The sequence below is a fragment of the Lethenteron reissneri genome, chromosome 24 (assembly GCF_015708825.2).
Source record: "Lethenteron reissneri isolate LAM-NWPU_2019-01 chromosome 24, ASM1570882v1, whole genome shotgun sequence".
NCBI lineage: Eukaryota > Metazoa > Chordata > Hyperoartia > Petromyzontiformes > Petromyzontidae > Lethenteron > Lethenteron reissneri.
Window position 1 is genome coordinate 10,793,960 of NC_083802.1, and position 23,890 is coordinate 10,817,849.

Consider the following 23,890-nt stretch of genomic DNA (forward strand, 5'->3'; position numbering starts at 1 on the left):
GGGGCGGTCGATGTGCCGATTTAAAAGCTGGTGTTTATCTTTTGGCAGAACGTCGCGGCTGCACCTGATCCACTGTCCCTATGACATCTGCGTGCCACGGGTCGGGTGCGAGGCCGTGTACCCCGGGGAGCTGCCGCCCCCATACGAGGCCGTCGTCGCCCAGACCCGTACCACCCAGGTACGCCTTCGTCAGCCCCAAGGCCACGCGGCCCGTGTGCGTGCAGTGTGGATTTACAGCGGCGGCAGCAGCGGTGGGGACTCTACAAACCTGGCCCGCGTATTCATCTCTCACGTGGCCTTCAGCTTAACTTCATACGGCCCCACGAAATGGCCCGTGAATGATATCTTATCCGTCGCTATGAGCATCTTAGTCTTGTCTTATCGAGATTTATATAGCACCTTTACCAAGGCGCTGTACAGCAATTGGGCAATTTGTGCATGGGATGATCATGATTTTCAAAGAAGAATTGGGCTATTGCCAGTGGTGGTGTAGTTTTGATGCGGTATAGGCCTGCTCGTAGCTGGGTTGTGACAGAACGCCGGGGAAGGGGGGTGTGGGGCGGGAAGCGAGGAGGCATCATTGCATTGGGAAGCCAAAGGGGATCGGCGAGGGGCAGGAGCCCGGAGGGCGAAGGGGGCCCCTGACCTCACTTCACACGACCCCGTGTCTTCAGTTCATACGGCTGGCCCGTTTTATACGCCATACGAAACCTCAGTTGTAAATTTCATGAGATCTGCTGCCACGAAGCCTTCCGACTACGAAACAGCCCGCGAAAGGTATTCATCCAATGCCGAAAGCATCTCAGCCGCACTATTTGAGTCCTACTGCGTTTCTAATTTTAGCACGCTCAGCCACTTCTGTCACTGCAAAGTCCTCTTTTTTTTACTTGGTTGGCAAGCACGTTTTTTTTGGTGTTATTATTGGATAATGCTAAGGTGTGTGTTATTAATGTCACCCGCCAAAGGTATTGAAAAGTCCCATTCACCCAAAGTTAGGGCATTTCCCCCTCTCCTGATTTAGAGTGATGGCAAAGGCGTGGGAAGGAGCAGTGAGGCATGATTCATGCCTGCGTTGCTTTGTACCTGCCAGAGTGGTGGACTTTAACACAGAAAGGAAGTGTCTGTTTTTTGCAGAAGATGCTTGGAATTTCATAGCAGGATAGGGTAAGCAACTTGGAAGGATCATGTCAACGTAACTCGGAGGAGTGGAGGAGGTTGTAATGGGTGGGCCGGATGTGGAGACAGGTGAAAAAGACAGAAATTGGAGCGGGCACCCAGAGGTCAGTGACCCAGGGATAGTAAGAGAGGACCATTGTATAAGTGGAACTTCGGGGTCAAGGTGTCAACTGCTCAATAGTTGTGGGATCTATCAGAAGACGCAACGGAGAGAGGGTTCGCGGTGTCGAGCGACAATGGCTGCAATGACCTCTCGACCCTGACCCCTAACTCAAAGGTGTTTGACCCCCATCAATGGCAATAAAATTCCGTTAGTACATTCACGATGTGAAACAAGATTGTTGTACGCATTCTTTGTTTCCCCCATGTGCATAATGAGTGACGATCATAAACCATTTGTCAGGTTATGTCAGTGGATTGTGTTTTTTTTATCGTTTTGTTTGTCACCAAGAGACAGAGACATACATTCTTTATTTAAACGAGGCGTGGGTGAGAGTCTCTTTCAATGGAGGCCTTTTGTATGTGAGTAGCAGAGGTGGAACGGTGCCTAGATTAATCGTGTAATACCGGTTCATAAGCTCCTGACCCACGCAATGGATTGTGCACGTTAGTTATTTATATTTTCCGTTTCGTACGTATTTTGCACCTAATGGGTTCATTTCAACCCTGCAGCCAGTAAAGGCAGTTACCCACTCACTGCTCTCTTAAAAATAATCAATTCTTGAATTGAATTGTGGACCTGACTCACAACAATTCATAGAGTCGCCATTGTGGGTATGGGGAGATATGAATCAATCTACCACACATATGTGTTTAGGCACTCCAGTGAAAATGTCCTTATTTTTGTAGTTTGTGTGTATACATATAAATAACATGGATTGCAGAACATATAAAAAAGTACAACTAAACTATTTAATAGTTTTTTTACTAGGTAAGGGCCACTGAACTATGTAGCTCTTTTGCAGAAGCGACCTGGCCACAAATGATATCTCAACGAAGTGGCTTATCATCACGTGGACATTTTATACCAGCCAAATACGGTACTCTAAACGCATGTTTCTAAATGTAGAGGGAAAAACTGGAGGACTCGGAGAAAAATCCATGTGACCACGGCGGGAACATGCAAACTCCAATTTTCCAGCAGACATCAGGGTTGGGAGCGGATCTACGACCTCCTGTATACCAGACGAGGTATTTAACATCTCGCCACTGCTGTGCCCCAAGAAGGCTTGGGCAGGAAATGTCACTAAAAGAGATCATGGCTGGCGGTCCAGACTATTGAGGGAGAAGCAGCCGAAGGTGGGAAACAGCCCGAGAGGACGTCTGTTGCAGAAATGAAGCGATTATTTTATTGTGCGTTCAGGAGTTATACGCATCGTTGCATCGCGAGACCGTGAGAGATGATGACGGCTGGTGAAGGCCTTCAGTCCAGGAGTGGATAGATCATGATGTAGCTGTTATTATTTCCATATAGATGCAGTGCAGTGCTTCATAATTTAGTGCATTATCCATCAGCAGCAGCAGTAGCAGCATTAGAATTCTTTTTAAACATTTAATTTCTCATTCAGCTTTTGTAATTGAATAATGGCATCGCTTGATTAGCCTATTGAATTCTCTCATCAAGCCTACGTGGCAGTGTGACTCCCCACTTGAGATTGCCATCAAAGTGTCAAGTGAATTTATTGTCTCAATGTGCGACCAGGTAGTTAATGAAAGGGTAGTCGAGTGCCTTAGCTCCTTGGAAAGTGGCGGTCTTCGCCGCTATCTCTCCGCTGTGCTGTCCGGGTTGTACTACGGCGTGTTGTTCGGCGCCACCTACGAGCGCTGGGGGCTTCTTCAGCAACCGAATCGAGCAGCTCCCAGGGAGGAAGTCACCTTCCTGCTGCTCAACCCCAGACACCGAAGAAGGAGCTGAAGAAGCTCCCAGCGTGCGGAGTGAAACGTCGGATCATCGTGCCGAAACAACACGCGGCACAAAACCAAAAACGCTTCGGAGAGCTGCACGGCATTAACCGCGAAAGCCTTACGCACCGCACGCATCAACGATGTGCTGCATCATTAAGGCCTTGTCTGATGTAGCCATAGTGAGTGTTTGTTATTTTTTTTCTTCCCTGACATCCTTGGGGGGCGGGGGTGGCTCGCAAAACGACCTGCGTTGCATCCTGCCGTAATCAACTTGCTGCCTCCAGGGGGTGTGGGGGGTGGAGAGGGTGGAAGTGGGGGGGGAGCTGTGCAATCGCATCACACAGGTTCTCCCCCCCCCCCCCCTGCTCGTGCTCGGAAGGTGACAGGTCGTTTTCTCACCCTTGAGCAGCCGGATGTGATCCATCAAGCGGCCGTTCTCACGCAAGGCCTGGAGCCGGGCACGGGGGAGCCGGGCACCCAGGCGCGCAGATTCTCAAGCGACGGTGAGACACCATAATTGGTCTCCGGAGTGCAAAGCTTGGAGCTTGAAAACTTTTAACCTCCTTCGTTTGGAGCGGCATTAAATTGGAGCGCGGCTTTTTTATTAACTGGATGTTTTTTTCTAAATTGTTGCTCGGGCGTTAATTGTGCGCAGAAAAGTTTATTTGCTGCAAGATGTACGTGCCGCGTGTCTCGGTAACAAGGGTGTGTTATTTACGCGTTGACGAAGAAATATTTTTAAACCAAGTACGTTTCCTGGAAGGAAATTTGCCAGTCGTAATAGTACCACTTCGGGATAAAATGAGGTGCGCCGATTCATTAAATTCACTCTCTATGCCAACGTACGCACAGCCCAATTTGGCGGGCTGTGCGTACCTTGGCGTGCTGGCACAATGTGGCCTTGCATAAATGTCGTGCTGGAATCCTTCCCATAAATACAATCCCTTTGGTCTGTTTGATGGAATTTGTTAACAAAAATATAGCTGGGAGTGGCACGCGATTACCCAAATTGAAAACTATTGAAAAATCCACAGCGCTTGACTTGAGTCAGTGAGTAGCTGCACATGTCGACAAACGACATTGAATTTGACCTCAAGTTTTATTTTGGCCCGGCGCAGGAAACGTGGTTGGCAACGTTGCGGAGAGGCGGCTCTCGGAAGACTCGAGCGCGCTCAGCGGCCGATCCCTCGTTCACTTGCGGGACGTCCCGATGTACGGTGCGCTGCACGGCACGGCGCCGGATACCATCGCGTCCAGCCTCGAGGACACCGGCGGCGGGGGTGGCGGCGGGGGCGGCGGCGGGGGCGGCGGCGGCAGTGGAGGCCCCTCTGAGCCGGCACGGCAGAGGCCTCATGGGCGCGGCCGACCTCAGAGCCAGGAGAGCGGCCTGGTTCTGGCTCGCCACGCCACTGGCAGGCACTTTGGATCTCGGCGTAGCCAGGCCCGCAGGGCGGCCATCAGTCACCACGTGGAGGTGATCTCCATCTCGCAGCCGGTGCAGGAAGGGAAACGCGCCGGCAAAATGGACGCAGTGGACGACGCTCAGAACTGGAGGCCCACCAAACGCCACAGCGGGCTCATAGGGCAGAGCGTGAGCGTCGGGAACGCCGGGCAAACCCGGGACGTCGAGGGCAGCGGTGACGTGCGTCAGATTGCCACCTGCGGCTCAGACTCACAGCGTCGAGGGCGACGTTCAAGCGCTACAAACCCTCAACGGAACATCGCACGGTGAGGGCGAGAGGCGTGCTGCATCCAGTGAAACCAATGTCGCCGGCACGGAGCACGAGATACGGGACGTTACATTTGTGGAGGAAGTGGTGGACGGTACCGACACGAGACAACCGCAGCGCTGTGGTACGGAAGAGCAAACCCCGAACGCCACGGCCGACGAGCACGACGACGACGTGGATTTTCCCGGACAGAACTTTCGCCTCGGGGGCCCGTGCCCCGCGCAGGGGAGACAGGCCCTCGCCGTGGACACTGGCGTCGCGGAGCGAGCCGCGCGCGTCGAGGGTGGCGGGAGCCCGTGCCGCGATGCTTCGGTGTCAGTGGAAGTGCACGCGAGAGGGAGACACGGAGGAGGTGGAGGATGTGCCGTCGCCGCCGGCGTCCCGCCGTCTCTGCCCGCCGTCCCGCGACCGAGCTCACCGGACAGCAGCCCCCCGAGCGGCAGTGGCGGCGGTGGCGGTGCGGACGCGCGGAAGGGCGCGGGGTCGACGCCGGCGCCGGCGCAGCGCAGCAAGCGGGCCACGGCGCGCGGCGAGCGCGGTCACGCCAAGCGGCGGAGACGGAGCGGCGGTAGAGCGCAGCCGACGTCCAGGAACGCCGAGTTCCAGCCCGACTCCGGTGAGAGATTCCTTTTCCTGCGCCAGTGTCCAGTGTTGCTCAGCTTGGCTCAGTTTGAGCAATGTGTTGACACTTATCTGTCATACCTTCAATTGTGCTGTTTGGTGCTGACCACTTGGCGTTTCGGGCCTGTGATTAGAAACTCTACATTTGTTTAGAGCTGAGAAGGTAAGTGAATGAGTGTGGAAAATGATTTGAAAAATGTGATTTTAGGCAGTCACACAATCTTGGCATGGTGGTGCATGTGTAGTGACTGACTTGGAGACGTAACTTCTTGGTGGCAATTCTTTAATTAAACACCGAGCACACTGCTACACACTCTCTGCTGTTACACAACGCTGTCTCTCGCTTAAACACACATCTATACTGGTTGCTCGCCGTCCGACACTGACGGCGCTGAACTAAGAGAGCCAGCTGCTGCTAGCAGCGCAGTTACCAAGTGGACGGCGACAGCAGCGACGACGACGGCGAGGGGATCCCACTCCCAACGACAGCCCCGATTCCCCGCTCGGGGTCCCCTTTTATCCTGTCAGCGTGGCCGTGTCAGAGCGGGGCCACGCCCCCCTTCTGGAACCTACGAGCGGAGCTCTCAACGCGTCCCCTCCGTAACCTTTACCCTAGATCCCTCTCGGGTCCGTCACGTGGCCTGCTGTCAGTCAGGGCTTCTTCACTCTGCAGATCCCCTTCCCTGCCAGCAGCAAGCGCTATGCTACGTAGTGACCAATTCTATGTCGCTACACATGCATGCTTTCCGAGGCAATAATTGGTCGCTCTTGTAAGTTTATGATATTCCCAAATCCGATGGGCTGGAAGGAGGCAAGGAAGATGGCAGGACAGCAAATGGGTTTATGAATCCATTTGTGAGGACCTCTCAGCGTTATCCCGTCATACGTGTGAATGTTGCTCCAGACACTCTTGTTTCCTCCCACATTCAATCAGTCCTTAAAAAGTAATTTTCCAAATATCCCAATGATGGACCCTTCTGGAAGAGTCTTGAGGATTTACCTTGATCTCAAAGGGGAAAACCCAACAGTGTGTAGCATGTGCCATGCTTTTCTGATTCCTTTGGAAGCAGTGGGGAGAATGGAAAGTGGCCTTGTGGTTAGGGTTTCTCTGTCGTGTTGAATGATGGTACACTGTTATTCACTTGAAAAGTGCTGCACTATAATCTTGGAAACCGAGAGTCCGGGAGCAGTATTTTTTGTTTATTTTAAAATATTCCATGTGGCAGGCAGCGTGTATTTGCCATGCTGCGATCTGATGGAACAAGTCAGAGAGCCTAGATTAACTGAAACATTTGTTTCCCAAATTACGAACTTACAGGGCCGTGTCAAAACGTATGAAACACATGCCTATACAATGTTGGGCACGCTTCAAACTGAAAGCACGGCCAAAAAAATAAACACTCTGGCATGCACATTAGTTACTGTCAGCTCTTGAAAACTAGCAAATGGATACATGTGCTCGTAAACATGAGAATGTGTGCGAACGAAGTGGCTAAAGTAATCTTCAGTGTGGTTAAATAACCCTTATAACCGACACAGCCTGGATAGGCCCTCATTTACTAATGAATTGACAACGGGCTGCAGTAAATATATAGGGGTGGAGTGGTGGCGCATTGGTTAATGTCCTGCATTGTGAACCCAGCAATCCAAGGTCAATTCCCAGCCATGGAGAAGATCAGCAGTGGAAACTGATGTCTGGATCATTCCCAGGGCCTTACCCGCTTCACTAATTCCCACTCTACGGCGTGAAGTGTGGTGAGAAAATCCCTTTGACAAACTGTCTGCGCATGTTACTGAGATAAATAAACTAAACATTTTTTATAATATTTTACCAGGTAAGGCCCAGTTAGATATTAGATTTTTTTCAGAAGCGACCTGGCCACAAATGATAGCTCAACGAAGTGGCTGATCATTTGGAAATTTATAGCAGCCAAATACTCTAAACGCATGTTTCTAAATGTGGAGAGAAAAACCGGAGAACCTGGAGAAAAATCCACATGACCACAGAGAGAACATGCAAACTCCAGATATACAGGCGAGGGAGTTAACATTTGACCTCATGATGTTCTCAATGGCCTAAAATGCTGAAAGTTCTCATGCAAATATTGTTCTCTCTATGCTTACAATTGAGAACATTTTTGGGCCAGTTTGGTTTTCTTACCTTTGTATTTTTAAACCCAGATCAACGGAAATGTCAGATATTAAATACAAAAACGTCCATATTTGATCCGACTCCAGCCAACAAATTGGGGGAAAATATTTAAAAACATTTTTTTTAACCTCGGCATAGGTTCTGGAGGTTTTGGGTGAATGCCGAATCGAACATTTTTTTGTTAATGGCCGTGACTCTAGAGCCAGGAGAAAAAAGGGATGGAAGTGTGGAGAATTCCGATTGCAGTTACTCTACGAGTAAGACACGAAAATGAATGTCACTTTCATATGGAGAGCCTTTGTGGGGTAGGTCGAACGAGAACGAGTGGGCGTGATGGCAAACTACAAATTACTAACACAGCCTTTGCCTGTTGGTTAATTTTGGGACCTGCTTAAGTGAGCCCAACAGGTGCCCGACAGCTTTGCGCCCTATAGACACGGGCTGCATTTAACTGCTGCACCGACTGATTGATTGATAGGGCTTAATGACCGTTAACGGAATGCGGCTGCAAGGTTAACAATGTGTGGACTATGCTCGGCGAGTTTCACGCCCATGTAAGTTGAACCCTTTAAAATGTACTCGTTATCCCGCGAGTGATAGCCAACGACCACGTGTCGTAAACACACGAGAGAGCGCGTGCCCGCGTCTAACGCGTGTTGAATTTTTACAAATCGCTCGCTAGTGGCCATATGCTGTCCACTGTGTACACGTGGCGGTGTAACGTGCGGACGAAGAGGAGGCACACCCTGTACTGCGCGCGGATACAAACAGTTGTGACTTTATTAATTGCTCAAGGTTGTGAGCAGCAAGCGTTCAGGAAGCCGCGCGGCAACAATATGCAGGTTTTCAACGATAAAAGAGATATTATTTAATGCAACGTGTTTATAATATTGTATTATCGTCAGCCTCCCATGATCCAGCAATGCAACAATCTAATCAGCACATGTACAAGATTTGATTTGTATAGCTCCATCTCCCCGGAGGACGTACACTCAGACATGTTCCATCCCTTGGCCACCGCTCTGTTATTATTCTTTGACCTTCGACCATCATCCATTCTTGTGGCGTCTGCTGCACATGCCCACTTACTTTTCTCAACAGTTTTGAAAGGTTATCTTCAACGAGGCATATGTTGTCATTTTATTCCACGGATGCATCTCCCCATGCTTCTTTACGCACGTTCAGTATTTCGTTTTTTTTATTTGCATATTTGAATTTAACAATATCGGATAATTTTGAAATATTTCACACAAGCAGGATCTAGTACCAACGTTTGGGCCGTTATTTTGTTACACAGAACGTGCACATTCTTCCTTTTAATTCATGGCCATTGATCAAGCTGTTCGGTCGTGGGGGATGTTTGACCATATTTCACCATCATTTTCAGTGTGGGTTCATAGAGAAGTGGGGGGGGGGGGGGGGGGTGCCCGTACAGATTTACATATTACTCCCCACTGAGTTATCTGCATCTGGGAATCGAACTCTGGTCACAAGATTCAAAGTGCAGTGAGCGAGCTACTGCTCCACCCATACAGTGCATACAAAGACACGGCATACTCTTTCTCCCTGCAGGAATACACAGAAAAGCAACCGATTGTTTAATTCACAGCGAGTTTTCAATCCTGCAATCCGTAACTTACATTTGCTTTCATATAATCTCTCGATATTTGATCTGCGGTGCACACCTCGATGCAAATGTAATCCGTAAGCGGAATTCAAAGGTTTAGATGTGCATTCACCATTGGCCCTTTCCTCCTAACGCATAAAATTAAACCGCGTATTGGTTCATTGAAGTGGGCACGTAGAAAGAAAAAAAAACCCTGCAGTCATTTCGGACGTCTGTGAAAAGCTCCATTCTTGACTGTAAGTCGCGTATTGAATTCCAAGGGGGGATCAGGTGGCCGAATATCATAACAGTGGCACGGAGGACTGGAAGAGCTCGTTTTCCCCTCCTCTCCGCCGTGGCAGTCAGTGGCAAGGCTAATGGCTCGCGCGAGAACCAGATACTTTTAAGCGTGATTAATGAGGCCCCAGAAGACATCAATCAGACGTCGTATCCACCCTCCCCTCCTCCTCCGCCACGACCCGCCCTCTAAAGAGATGGGAGATGGCGCAGGGCAGTGGGTGATTAACCGAGAGATGAGTGAATTGTGCTGGCCTTTGTCGTTCGCAACATGAACACGAGTTGGCCGTTTTGGCTTTTTATTACGATTCAGATGAGTTATGTGTCATTAGCGATTTAAAAACAAGTTGAAGACGTAGGGCCTCTTTTAAAAAAGAGAAAATGTGGAAGTGTGTGTGTGTGTGTCTTCTTTCTTTCCGAGATACCAATTCAATATCCAGAATGGACGTGTGCGTTACAAATGCACAGGAATGAGCGTCGGCCGAAAGAGTATAGTTATTGTTATTATTATTTGTGAAAAGGCACGCACGCTGAAAATGAATTTGCAAGAGTGAAAACCGTTTGAATGACCTTTGCCACTGAAATGTATCTTCAAGTAGACATCAGAGTTGATATCCCTGGGGTAAGAAAAGAAAATACTTCTATGAATCGGTTACTTCTTTCCTGAAGAATTGCCATGCGCTTGGCTCCCCCACCCAACCAATGCCATTGTGCGTAATTGTTGACTTTCCAATATGAGCTAATGCACATACTTTCCGCTCCATTTATGCCCTTTAGAGTCGGGTTTAAATGTGCCCATCTCTGGGCAGGTTGCATAGCCATTTATCAAGCGGTCTGGGTGGTGAGCCTGCAGGAGGATCATTAGCTCCAAGCCTGGGCCACCCTGCCAGATGCTGTCGTTGTGGTTGGTTGGGTGAGCAGCTTAATTGGAGAAAGCCTAATGCACAAACGGAGATTTGACACTGAAACAAGAACCGCATTTTGCTTATTTACTCTCGATGTTGTGCTTGAATAGCAATAGCAAACACATGTGTGTTTTTTTTTAAGTTCCTCTGGGAAGATGTGTTCATTTAATTGTGGATTTTGGTTGATTGCTTGGGATTATGTTAGCTTAATTCCTCTAAAGAATACAACAAGTTGTGACGGTTTACTTTGTGAAAGCCATTTTTTCTGAGTAAAAAAAATGGATTATATATTTTAAATGACCCTTGTTCCTTGTCAGTGTTGTTTGCTCAAAGTAGAGAGGCGGGTTTCCGCAAATGTGGAAGCTACAAAGTAAGAGTTGTGTTCGGTCTATACAATGCGTCCTTTGTGCTCCTTTGTCATGCGCATTGTTACCTTCTTCTCCTTGAGCGTACCACACAAATGTACACACACACACGCGTATAATCTACGTCACTGTTTGCACATTATTTTAACCAAATGACGGCAGTATAGCTCACCGATGTGTTTTTTCTGGGTTGTACTGCATGCTCCTTGGCATGATGTCAGGGCCTAATTTCCCATTGAATATTTTCTGGGGCCCAAATGGCCTGAGGTTGGAGAGTGGTGGAGGGTCATAAATTAGGGGGTGCGCCAGATAATGTTGTGGAAATATACTCTGAACAAATATTTTCTGGAGTTTAGCTCCGCACAGCTCCAGCTGAAATTATGTCCGCTGCTACGATGTCCGATGTTTCGCTCCGCATGCTTCTTGTGCTAAACGTCGGACATCCTGCCGAACAACACTCTCTACAACCCCTTTGAAGCACATCGACGAGCCGCACAGCACAGCCCGGCAGCGTTTCACACGGTGTTCTCGTTTTCCAGACAGAGGTGGCCAGTTGAGCTCCGACTCGCTATCCCCTAACGTGGACGGAGAAGAGAGACTCTGCTGCGACGCGCTTGACGACATCCGCCCGTCCGAGCCGGAAGTCCGGAACGCCGGCACGGGCTCTGCACAGTCCTCTCGAACGAGTCCAATGCCGGAGGCTCTCAGGGAGCGGCCTCGCTCGCTCGTGGACCTGAAAACCTACGAGGACACCAAGATCCTCGTGTCTCGCTTCCTCGAGAGCTCCAGCGGTGACCTGCCGCCCGACGTACGTCACGTGGTCAACGACATCAAGTCCGTGATCGCGTCGGACGAGAGGCACATGGAGGAGGCGATCCTCAGCGCCAGCGTCCTCGATCAGGTAGGAACCTCGGAAACGACGTGGTACGAAGTGGAGAGCAATGCAGTGGACGTTGCCCGCTGTGTTCGATGTCGCTTCGGCATGGAACACGTCCGAGAGGACATCGTAGAGCTCCAGACCGACCGGAGGGCAGCTTGCCGCCATGACACTTTTCAAGTCAGCGTGAAGGAGAATTGTTCACACATTCCTGACGCGTTGCGATGTTAAGACGTATGTATTTAATTCAGAGTGTGTACATGCAATCTGAGTTTTTATTCTCAAATGAGTACTGGGTGGTGCTCATCTCTGCTGGTGGTCCTGAGCCAGCGGTGGGAATTCCATGTGAATGCCAGGCTTCAATCTCCTCCTAATAACAACCAATGTTGATGCGCCCAAAAACAAAAACGGTCCTAATTTTCTTGACCTCAGAGAGCTGATGGGTTGAGACAATACCCCAGAGGGATTTGAAGATCTGTGTACGTTGGTCTTAATTCTGCAGTTCTGATTGTCTGGAAAAAAAATCAAACGGGAGCAGTCGGTGAAAATTGAATAGATTTGCTTCTCACGTGTTGAATGTCAAAGTAGGACATCTTTTTTTGGTGACGAGATCAAAGCATTCGCTTCATATATAGCATCCGTAATCTTTAACATTCATAAAAAAATACCTTGGGCTATTGACAATTGCAAAAAAATCCACTCCTCAAATATAATTTAATGATTGCAGATCAGGCCTGCTTATTTTCAACTCTTCTAATTGATTGCACTGATAAATGCACTGCACGTTTTTTTCCTGTCTCTTTTGGGTTTAATTCTGATTACGTGCACTGTCTCTTTTGATTACATTTTGGAGCGGTTGCATTTTTTCAGTTCAATGTGAACGGCCAAAGGAGGTTTCAAAGAAACGCTACCAACCATGATTGCTTTTAACCGGTGCTCTACGCACAAGTTAAATTCCAATCATTTGCAATTTTGCTCCGTGAAAAGAAATCAGAAAAAAATGCCCCTTTATAATGTGCACATTTTAATAACCGGCGACTGTGAAACCCTACAGTGTCGTCATACATTTCTTAATTTGATTTTAAATCGATTTCATTGTTTACTTGAGCCATGCTTATAAAAACAAGACTCTCGTGGACATGCATAAAGTGGCAGAGAGCCAATGGAATAAGCAGCCTGGGCCCTGGAATGGAATCGTTATCTATTGAATATACTGTGTGCATTGAAATCCCCAACGTGATAGGGGTGTATTTTCTTTCTGCAGTTTGCCGTAGACCAAAGCAGTAATTTACTTATAACAAAAAGTGCACTTACAGGATTGAACGAATGAAAGTGATCTTAAGACATGTAAAAAAGTTAATAAATAGAAGGTAGGACGAGTGGGTGTATTACACCCGACGATGCACATCATATGTAACGACTCTGGACTCGAGCTGTAGAGGTTTCTTTTATTGCACGTGATGTAGCCTAGGACCACGTCGTCATGAGATAACGCCGACGTGAAGACAGCGACGACGTGAAGACAGCGACGACGTGAAGGCAGCGACGACGTGAAGACAGCGACGACGTGAAGACAGCGACGACGTGAAGACAGCGACGACGTGAAGACAGCGACGACGTGAAGATAGCGACGACGTGAAGATAGCGACGACGTGAAGACAGCGACGACGTGAAGGCAGTGACGACGTGAAGACAGCGACGACGTGAAGACAGCGACGACGTGAAGACAGCGACGACGTGAAGGCAGCGACGACGTGAAGACAGCGACGACGTGAAGGCAGCGACGACGTGAAGACAGCGACGACGTGAAGACAGCGACGACGTGAAGGCAGCGACGACGTGAAGGCAGTGACGACGTGAAGACAGCGACGACGTGAAGACAGCGACGACGTGAAGACAGCGACGACGTGAAGGCAGCGACGACGTGAAGACAGCGACGACGTGAAGGCAGCGACGACGTGAAGACAGCGACGACGTGAAGACAGCGACGACGTGAAGACAGCGACGACGTGAAGGCAGCGACGACGTGAAGACAGCGACGACGTGAAGACAGCGACGACGTGAAGACAGCGACGACGTGAAGACAGCGACGACGTGAAGACAGCGACGACGTGAAGGCAGCGACGACGTGAAGACAGCGACGACGTGAAGACAGCGACGACGTGAAGACAGCGACGACGTGAAGACAGCGACGACGTGAAGACAGCGACGACGTGAAGGCAGCGACGACGTGAAGACAGCGACGACGTGAAGACAGCGACGACGTGAAGACAGCGACGACGTGAAGACAGTGACGACGTGAAGACAGTGACGACGTGAAGACAGCGACGACGTGAAGACAGTGACGACGTGAAGGCAGCGACAACGTGAAGACAGTGACGACGTGAAGACAGCGACGACGTGAAGACAGTGACGACGTGAAGACAGTGACGACGTGAAGACAGCGACGACGTGAAGACAGTGACGACGTGAAGACAGCGACGACGTGAAGGCAGCGCCGACGTGAAGACAGCGACGACGTGAAGACAGCGACGACGGCCCAAGTCCCTCTCGACAGCCCCGAACATGCCTTCTTGCCCTGCTTTTATCCTCGTGGATTCTTCGGGGGAATTTCCCCAGCCGTCTATTTTGGACACTCTGGGGAATTCCCCAATCAAGATCCTCCAGACTTGCTGGCGCCCTTGTCTTTGCATCCAGCCTCGCTGACTCCCTGTCGAGACTTGCTGACACAGTCTTTACACATACATGACAGTCGATGTGATGCTTGCAAATTGGGTACGTTCTCAAATCCATGTGACCCTCTCTCTGTCTCAGTTTATGTTGTGACAAAATAGTAAATGTTTACTGCAGCAATGTGTATAACATTGCAATGTGTCTAACACACGCACGCTATCACTGGGGGTGGAACAATTTTAATTCCCCCCTCCCAAGGTGATTTATTTTTTTGCGGCGTGCGCTGTTCAAGCCAACCTACCATTTCTTACCAAAAAAAACCTCGACGCATTGATTAACATCGCCGTCCAAAAAGGAGAAAAAATAAATTGGGCAGCGCTTCAGGCAATGGCTTTTCTTCACAGCAGAGAGCCAGAGAGGCCGGACTAATAGTTGGAGACTACACTATATATACACCATGGAGCCCTGTGCTATGCACTACGGAGCCTTAAGAATGTTTCCAGATGAACAATGTAAAATTGTTATTTTTTAGGGCAGTGCCATTGACGAATGTGTGGAGTTTGTGTTATTTGTGCTTGCGCACCACTGCCAAATGCAGTATCACACCAAAAACAAAAACCTTTCTGAAGAGCGTGGCGTTATATTTATACGTGGCATTATCATGTTTCTCTGCGTGTTTTCCCCCCTCCGCCAATTGTGAATGAATGAGGTGATGGCCCAGACGCAGTCGGTGCGCACGAGCCCCCTGTCCCCACCGCGGGACGGTCGGGCTGGCGCCACGTCTCCCCGGAGCTGCGGGGACCTTAGCGAGCCGGGCCTCGAGGGCCGGCGGCAGCCGTCGGACGAGCAGAGCCGGCCACACAGCCACGTGGGCGTCCTTCGGGAAACCGTCCTGTAGCCGCCCCTCGCCTGCCTTGCTCTCCTCCTCCTCCTTAGCCCTCCCCCACCTCGCCTGCCCTCCAATCATCTCTCGTCTCCTCGCCTCTCCTGCCCTTCCCTGCTCTCACATCCCCTCGCGTCCCATCTCATTCCACCCCCTTGTCTCGCCTCCAATCCCCTCGCCTGCCCTTCTCTCCCTTGCCCAAACCCTGCTCTGTCCTTCCCTTCGCATCCCATCCCACCTCTTCCCCTCGCCCCTCAGCCCCTCCGCTCCCAGCCCCTCGCCCGTGCCCGTTGCCTTGCCATGTCTCGGCACAGCTGCCTACTCGAGAAGCGACCGGTGGCTTTGTTGTCTTGCCATGACTTTTGCGGTGCAGTGCACTGTTGTTGTTGTTTGTGGTAAATATTGGAGGTGTTTATACGGAAGGTGCTGCCCCGTTGTTGATTGTCTTTGAAAGCATCGACTCGCGAGTGCATTCGCTGCTGCTCTCCTACAGTCGACGTGCCAACAGCTGATCGCAGTCCGAAAAGTGCAGTACACGTCATGTAATAGGAAGCTAATACATGTGTTTGATTTGTTGATGTTTACTTTTTTAGGTGCACGCTAAAAAGTAAACATCGTGGCTGCGCTCTGAAAAGAACGGTTTCTTTTGTCGCTATTTGAATTTGATCAAATATAGTGTATGATACTCTTTGGTTCTTTCGGTAAAGAACCAAAGAGTATGGATTCCTGCAGTCACGAAAGCTTCAAATCAATATAGCCTATGATATGCGCTAGATTCTCTGATGAGTGTAACACAAAAGATTTGTATAACATTGGCACAAATTCCCAGTGGTAATCTTTGCGGTCCCTGAGAAAGGACTCGCAGACAGAACACGTTCCCCAACTGATGCAGCCCCATCATCCCAATAATACATGCACGCACACGTACACGCTTGATGAATGGCAACAGGTTACTGTGCCTGCAGGGGAGGGATGCCTCAGAAACACTTAAATCATTATCGATTGAGCAGTACAATTGTTGATGTTAACAACGGAGGTTTTTTTTTTACAAGTGGAACTCACGATTCAACCGAGTCCCGTTTTGCACACCTGTTTGGAACCCATGTGCTTCTCACGATGCCTACGTAACGCACACGGTCGCCGCTTGGTCACGTAATGTTGTCGTCTTGGCATTTCATGCTTCTGAAGCTTGACGTGTATACGTCTTCGGCTCGTAGCAGTCTGGATGCTGCCGTGGTATAATGGTTAGCGCACGACCCAGAGGGGGTCGCCCGTTCGATTCCATCTGCCAGCGCGGTAGTTGAAACTCGCGCTAAAATCGGCATCATTATATGAAGTGTCACCCACTGCTCTGTTTTTGTCTTTGCCGAGACCTCCAACGATAATTAGGAATAGGACTAATGCAAATAATTCCCCATCTGGTTGATATATTATTAATTTGGGGTGTAATAGGTTGCAGGACATGCAATGGAATGCGATGCCATGATAAAGTGCTCCCCCCATCTATTGCTGGGAGCACTTCTGTTGGTTCTGCAGTATTTTATATCGTTGAACGCGTGTTTGTGATGCATTGAAAAGGAAGTGCTGCAGATACTGTGGTGTGAGAGTGAAATGTTACATCTTTTTCAATTATGCCTACTGACACCACATCAAGCGCCTGGATCATCTGTTTTGTTTGCATTCAATGAGATTCATGTACGCTCGGAATGTCCCCCGATTTGCCGATAATCTGGGAGGACAGAGCCTTGATAGGAAACGTCAGACGATCTGAAAAACTCGACGTCACGTCCACGCTCTTGCCGCCTAAAAGCAATGCCACGTGGCATGGTTGTGAGACGTCCCTATCGGTAGCGGGAATACTTGGTATGTAATAAGTAAATGATTGGAACATTTGGAAAAGATCTGAAATTATTCTTCAATTTAAATAAAATGTGAAACTCATCGCTCATATACAGGTTGGTTAAAGCAAATAAGGTGACCAATTATTTACATGTCACAATATTACCAAGATAAATTCAATTTAACGTCCTATCCCTCTAACAGCAGATTATGTGCACCCGTTGTATATTTTTTACGCATCCAACTATTCCTCAGCATTCGGCGTCATCTAAACAGCCAATGTGTGGGTCATACTTCTCCAAGCAAGCGTTAGCTTCAAACTGTGCCTCGTATTTCCCCGTGAGATTATTCTAAATCTGTGTTTGTGCCCATTTTGCGCAATCGTGGTGAAATATTGTCTGCGGGCTATAAATGCCGCTGCAAATCCTCAATCTCGGTAACATAAATTATTATTAGATAATATTATTATCTAATAATAATTTACTGCCATTGCCTTCCCAATGCAGCCGCGATTCATACAACAGCGGTGCGTGCACGCGTTGACTTTATTAATCTGCAAAAAACAAACCCGTTGCTTTCACGCAGTAAAACACTTTGTTCATCGCTTCATTTAAAAACGGGCAGCAGAGTTTTTTTTTGCAGTCGCTGCAGCAAAAAAAAACCACGTGCGAAAATGCTCTGCGTTATCATTCACCGTACCGTAATAATGAGAGCCTTGCCCAACCCAGGTGTTAAACTGAAACATCACTTCATCATCACGAATATCCTGCCTTTTCGCCTGCAGAACTACATTATTTGGCCTTTAGGAAGGGTGCATTAACATATTAATGGCATCTTGCTCATCGGTAAGACTCCATTTCAATTCCATGGTTTCGGAAGGCATATTGTCCTTGGTGTAATCGTGAGTCAGCTCGGTGGGGTGGGGGGCAGTTTGTTATGTTGGCTCACTTCCAATGATGGGACGAGAGTGTGCATGTGCACACAGCCCCATCGGTGAGCTCCTCCGGCTGCATTGACTGGGTCATGTAGCCCGCATGCCCAGCCACAGAATGCTAAAATAAGCTTCTGCTTGTCTGAATGGAGAGGGATAAACGGACGTGGCACGGGCTAGAGAAGAGATGAACTGATACGGTACAGAAGGACGTGGATCTGATTGGACTTGCCGATGGCTGGTACCAGCCATGTCAAGATCAGCCTCTGTGGAGGACGTTGCTCCTGGGCAGTTGGAGGCAGTCGCCCTCCAGCAACAACAACGGGGGGCGGAGGAGCGGCGCTCACAACAACGAGGTGGCACAGCGGGGAGCAGAGGTGGTGCATCCGCCAGTCATCGCAAAGTCAGTCAACCCACGGCACCTGGGTCTTGTCCCGTGACCTCCTGCCAGCAGCGAGCCTTGGACACTTCACGTGGCCTCTTGGTGCACCGAGCCTGGCCCAAGCGCCGTGGTGACGCCACCGCCCCTTCAGTGGCCAACGGCGGCTGTTGTTGCCGTTCTTGGGACAATTGGCACACGGAGTGCGACCGGCGCGTACTGAAGGCAAAGGAAAATGAGAACAACAGAACAAATGGCAAAGGAAGCGACGGAGAACAACGCCAACAACACACTTGTTGTTTACGCAAAGAGCTTTGCACTACAAGGCCGTCGCATATTTGCAATACACCCGACTGTTGTAACACACCCGGTCATGTCTGAAATATGTTTTTTTGGTCACCGCATTTGACCATCCGTCTAATTTATTGTGTCGGTGGGTTCCACAAAAGTAACGGCGTGTATCGCATAATGTTGTCTTTTGGCTACGCCTTCTTCATGTGGCTTTGTTTCGCTCTGAGACTGAACTATTGTACACAGACACACACACGTTTAACGTACTCCCGTTGTGCAGTTGTATATTAATGTACATATGGTTTTTTTGAGAAGTGTCAAGTATGCTAATGTTTAGAAGGTCCTTGCCCCGGAAGGGAGTGAGTGTGCCATTGGACATGCTGGTTATTACCTCTGAGGACCAAATTGTGCCGATAATTGATCCGTCTCGCCTGCAGGAAAAAAAACAACAAAGACGTGTTTACACCAACTGCAGCTTCTGTTTATTGTGTATAATTAGAATAAGTGTTGCAAAAAACATGGACACTTTGTACATATGCTGTGTTTATTGTTGTTACATGTTGTCGAGTGTAAATACAATTTGACAGCTGCTGGAAATGTTGGTTTTTGTAACAATCATGCTGCTTAAACAGTGACTTCTTTGTCTCGGTCTCTCTGTTTTGTTTATACACGAAGAGCCATTATTTTTGTTATTAAGATTATTATTAAACAAGTTGAAAATGACAACCTTGCAACATTGTTTCACGCAATTTGGATAACACGTGTTAAAAAAAGCGGATACCACTATTGTTTAAAAAAGCCGACCAGAACTTAATTGAAACAATACCAACAACATATTCTTGGTTCTTTCGGTAAAGTCACGTAGAAGGGACCGTTCGACTGCAACACAAGCAATCATCATCAGGTGTGAAATCCACAGCAAGAATTGTTTTTTATTGTTTTATATATTTTTTCCCTTCTACGTGACTTTACCGAAATAACCAAGAATATGAATCCCTGCAGTCACGAAAGCTTTAAATCAAAATACCAACAACATTAATAATAATAAATCATTTTGACAGATGCATGGTGGCGCTGTGCAAGAGAATTAATTTACCCTCCTCGCAAATGCCGTGAATTGTTGCGATTCAGGATCGCCGGTCGACTCGAGTCGAATCTTTAGTAATGAATTAACAACGAATGGCCAGAGTGAAATCACGTGGACTCTTCACTGTACACAGATAATATATGATTCTAACAAACATTGATATTTTTTTTTACACATGCAATATGATGATGCATCGTAAGCTAAAGGATCAATATTCATTGATTAAATGATGCATCATTGCACGCCTACTTCGTATATAGCTAATAACATGATTCTCTTCAGCTCTAATACCGGAGGTGCATTTATTGTGCACGATATAACGCGAGAAGAGAAACCGTTTCGAGAGGTGAATTTGCTGTGAACGAAGAAGTGAAAACAAAAACTCGTGCATGTGGTCTTCTTGCTCCTTTGGTGGCCCTGATCCATTGGAGGTCATGACACATTCCCATGGTTGCGGCTGTTCTCCAAGAGATAACCCACCAATAAAGTGGCGAAGAGACTCCACACGCATGATGGGTTTTGGTGACTTCCAGCTGGGATTCAAACTTCCGATAATTTTTTTTTTTAGCAGTGGTTCTTAACCTTGACAGCAGCCTTGCACCCCTTTGGTTCTCAATCCTCATTATTTAAAAATATAATGTTAATAAACGCATAGGTTTGATGAAACAAAGTAGTTGTACTTACGTGCTCGTGCTTAATTTATGTTTTAGATTATTTATCTTCGAACACAAATCTGTCCATGTCTAGCACCCCCAGAAAGGGAATCTCGCAAGCCCAGGGGGTGCAGCGTGCACCCCCTGTTAAGAAGAAGAAGCATCACTGGTCTAGAGTCCAACTATCTTACGGTGCCACCCGGGCTGGGTGGCACTAAATGTACAGCCCTCTGTCAATCCACCGCTGACTCAAGGAATATCTCTCCAAAGCTGTTCAGTCATGTACCGTAGGCTGTCTGGCCATACTTCACCACGCAGGTCAATGTGGTTTTGTTTAAGGTGGGGAGCGGTATCTGGGACTATTTCAAATATCACTCGCCACTGATGTTCGCTGTGAGCGGGTATCAAACCCGTGGCCACCTTTGTTCGTAGCATACCGCCGCAACCGCATCACCGCCCCAGATAGCATCACAGCAACATACTCTTTGGTTCTTTTCGGTAAAGTCACGTAGGTAGAAAAAATAATAGATCAAGACGTTTCGGTCGCAACACAAGCGTCCATCTTCAGGTGACGGACGCTTGTGTTTCGACCGAAGCGTCGTGATGTATTATTTTTTCTACCTACGTGACTTTACCAAAGAACCAAAGAGTATGGATTCCTGCAGTCACGAAAGCTTCAAATCAAGAGCAATATACAATTTAAATTATCATTGAGCCTCAACGACGTCTATTATATTTTCATAATACTGGGTGTGGTGCGTGTATGGGCGTGGGAGGGGGGGGGCGAAGGTTGCAGCTGTCGTCTCTGCAATGTGGACATGAAGGTTCAACTTGGCAGCCAACCAAAACCATCAGCCCGCGAGATCAAGCACCGTCTCCACCTGCAGAAACACATCATGGTTGCAGATGATTGTCACTCCATATCATCTTTCACTTTGGGTTCCAGAATTTGCAAATGTGAGGTTTGTTGTTGGCCTGAGGAGCTTGAAGAAATTCTAGATTTGAAGCTTTCGTGACTGCAAGGATTCATACTCTTAGTTTTTTCGGTAAAGTCAGGTAGGTAAAAAATGAAATTAAAATTAATACAAATAAAATAATGGCTGTGACGGTCCCACCTGATGACGGAGACTTGTGTTGCCTCCGAAACGTCGTGATTTTTATTATTTTTATTAATTTTAATTTCATTTTTTTCCTACGTGACTTTACCGAAAAAACTAAGAGTATGAGCTTGAAGAAACTTAAAAAAGAACTCCAGTGTTGCCCATTTCGGTTACCAGCCATATGCTGAAAGTGATCTTCAGGCACATTCGAAAAGTAGTGATTTAAAAAGTTTAAATCGTTTTTCGACTTGATGTTAAAACTTTTAAACAATCTGGGAAGGTGGTGATTGTGTGCTAGCACCCACAGGTGTAATTTGAAGGGCAGTTTGTTTACCGTGTATTTTGTGTGAGAATATTTGCTGTGTTTACTCACAATAGCCTCGCAGATATTTTCACTGTGGGAGGTGCTTGGCCAATTATGTTTTTATTCGGAATATTTTCTTTTTGGTCCATGGGGGGAAAATAAATCAGGTCTTTGCTGGCTGAGATATCAAGTTCACTTCTCTCGTTCAAAAATTTCGAAACACCTTCTCGTGTCTGCACCTTTTCCCTACCATTTCCCCTCCCCCCGTTAAAGCCACACATTAAAATGTTGCAATTAACTTTAGAGTAATTTATTAGTTGAGTAATTGCCTCGTACATTTATCACAAACTGAAAAAAAAAAACAACGGGTCGTGAATGTGGCTTCTTCATTTCGTCATTTACAGCACCACCATTAAGCCATCATTCGACACACACACACACAAAATACTCCGGGGAGCAATTTGTAAGCCTGGACCATGTGAAGTCCATCCAATTCGCGAGCCATCATGTACGGATAATTATTACACTCGCGCAGTGACAGTCCCTTTAATAGCCCGCAGCAAAGTGGAGCTTTCCCTACTTAGCCATGTGCTCATTAATTGGAAAACAAGGACTGCGTGTTTCCCCCCAACCACCACAATGACCGTATTCTCCAGATTCTGAGACGCATTTCCCCCTGCTGTATTTTGAGCAAACGTTGGGGGGGGGGGGGGGGGGTGCGTCTTATAATCCGGTAGGTCCGGTAGGAGTGTGTCCATGTGTGAGCAGGTTTGTATCGCATTTTTACTGGTAGGAACCTCCTGGTTACATCAGCCCACAGAAGATTATTGTGTCCGTCCGTCGTGCAGGGAGGGGCTGGGTGGGGAGGGAGTGGCTGGGTGGGGAGGGGAGGGTCGAGAGGGGCAGGGTGGGGAGGAGAGGGGTTGGGTGGGGAGGGTGGGGAGGGGCTGGGTGGGGAGGGGAGGGGCTGGGTGGGGAGGGGCTGGGTGGGGAGGGTGGGGAGGGGCTGGGTGGGGCTGGGTGGGTGGTGGGAGGGAGGTGCTGGGTGGGGAGGGTGGGGAGGGGCTGGGTGGGGAGGGTGGGGCTGGGTGGGGGGTGGGAGGGGTGGGGCTGGGTGGAGAGGGGCTGGTCACTCCGTGGTGCCCTTATAAAACTCAACGTTTAACCTACTCACGCCGGCTTGTGTCCGCCCTCACAGTCGGGCATATTTGCGGAATACACCACGCCGCCGTTGACCCTGGCCATTGACCGAGCAACCCAACGTTCCTACCAGCTCCCTCCGCAGGAATGTGTTTGTTTGACACTGCGAACGCGCTTACTTGATGCGTCTTACTTTCCGGGGCGTCTTACAATCCGGAGAAAGACGGTGATCAGAATGATGCACGACTAAGAAGGCGAGTGTGGAGGCTGCTGGGCAGGGGCGAGTGCTGTGTTCGCCGACGGTGTGTAATGACAGCATCTATATGCGCGCAGGTAAATAGGCACCCGCTTCGTGATTAATCTTGCACGACTGTCAAACGAAAACAACGATCCCAGCAGCATGCAAATTAACAGCAAGCAGATGCGCCCAGTCTCGGTGTACGAGTCAAGCACACTCCATTGAAGTGGCCGCGCTGGGGTGTTATTTTGTTTGCTAAAAGGACGTTTACAAGTGTTTACCATTTGCACGAGTTGCAGATCACAAACACTTACATCTCTTTCTGCTTCCTTATCCATGGCACTGCGCGACTTTGGAATAACCACCCCATCATCTTTTTTATCCAAGTTCTTATAACCTTTTCTCAATTCAAGACACGCAATTCGACTCTTATCTATAACAATTTCAACAGTGCTGTTTGTTGTTGACCACTTGGCGATCAGGGATTATGGACCCCTCCCCCCACTAATCATAGTGATATTAAGCCACAGCGGTCACGAATTTGTGAATAAATCCACAGGGTATATATCGTTAGTCACGTGACTTTTTTACAATTAATAATAATTATAGTTCAATTTGTAACGCGCGCAAATTTGCAGACGTAGTGGCCGCAACTCAGAGGCGCGGAGCCAAGCTCAGAGTCGCTCGAAAGCATAATTGTAGAGGTGAGTTTTTAAGTCTCTCTTGAAGGAGGCGATT

The 23,890-nt window shown here is 48.4% G+C and overlaps 1 protein-coding gene across 1 annotated transcript in view; it reads left to right on the plus strand.

The window, feature by feature from the left end:
- The window catches only part of LOC133346581 (protein ENTREP2-like), a 78,021-nt gene extending 58,756 nt beyond the window's left edge, over positions 1 to 19,265 (plus strand). The window contains 6 exon segments of the mRNA XM_061558243.1: positions 49 to 178; positions 3,461 to 3,584; positions 4,200 to 4,706; positions 4,708 to 5,427; positions 11,297 to 11,658; positions 15,017 to 19,265. Coding sequence (XP_061414227.1) covers positions 49 to 178; positions 3,461 to 3,584; positions 4,200 to 4,706; positions 4,708 to 5,427; positions 11,297 to 11,658; positions 15,017 to 15,205 — 2,032 coding nt within the window. The 3' untranslated portion in view covers positions 15,206 to 19,265.
- The last annotated feature ends 4,625 nt before the right edge of the window (positions 19,266 to 23,890 follow it).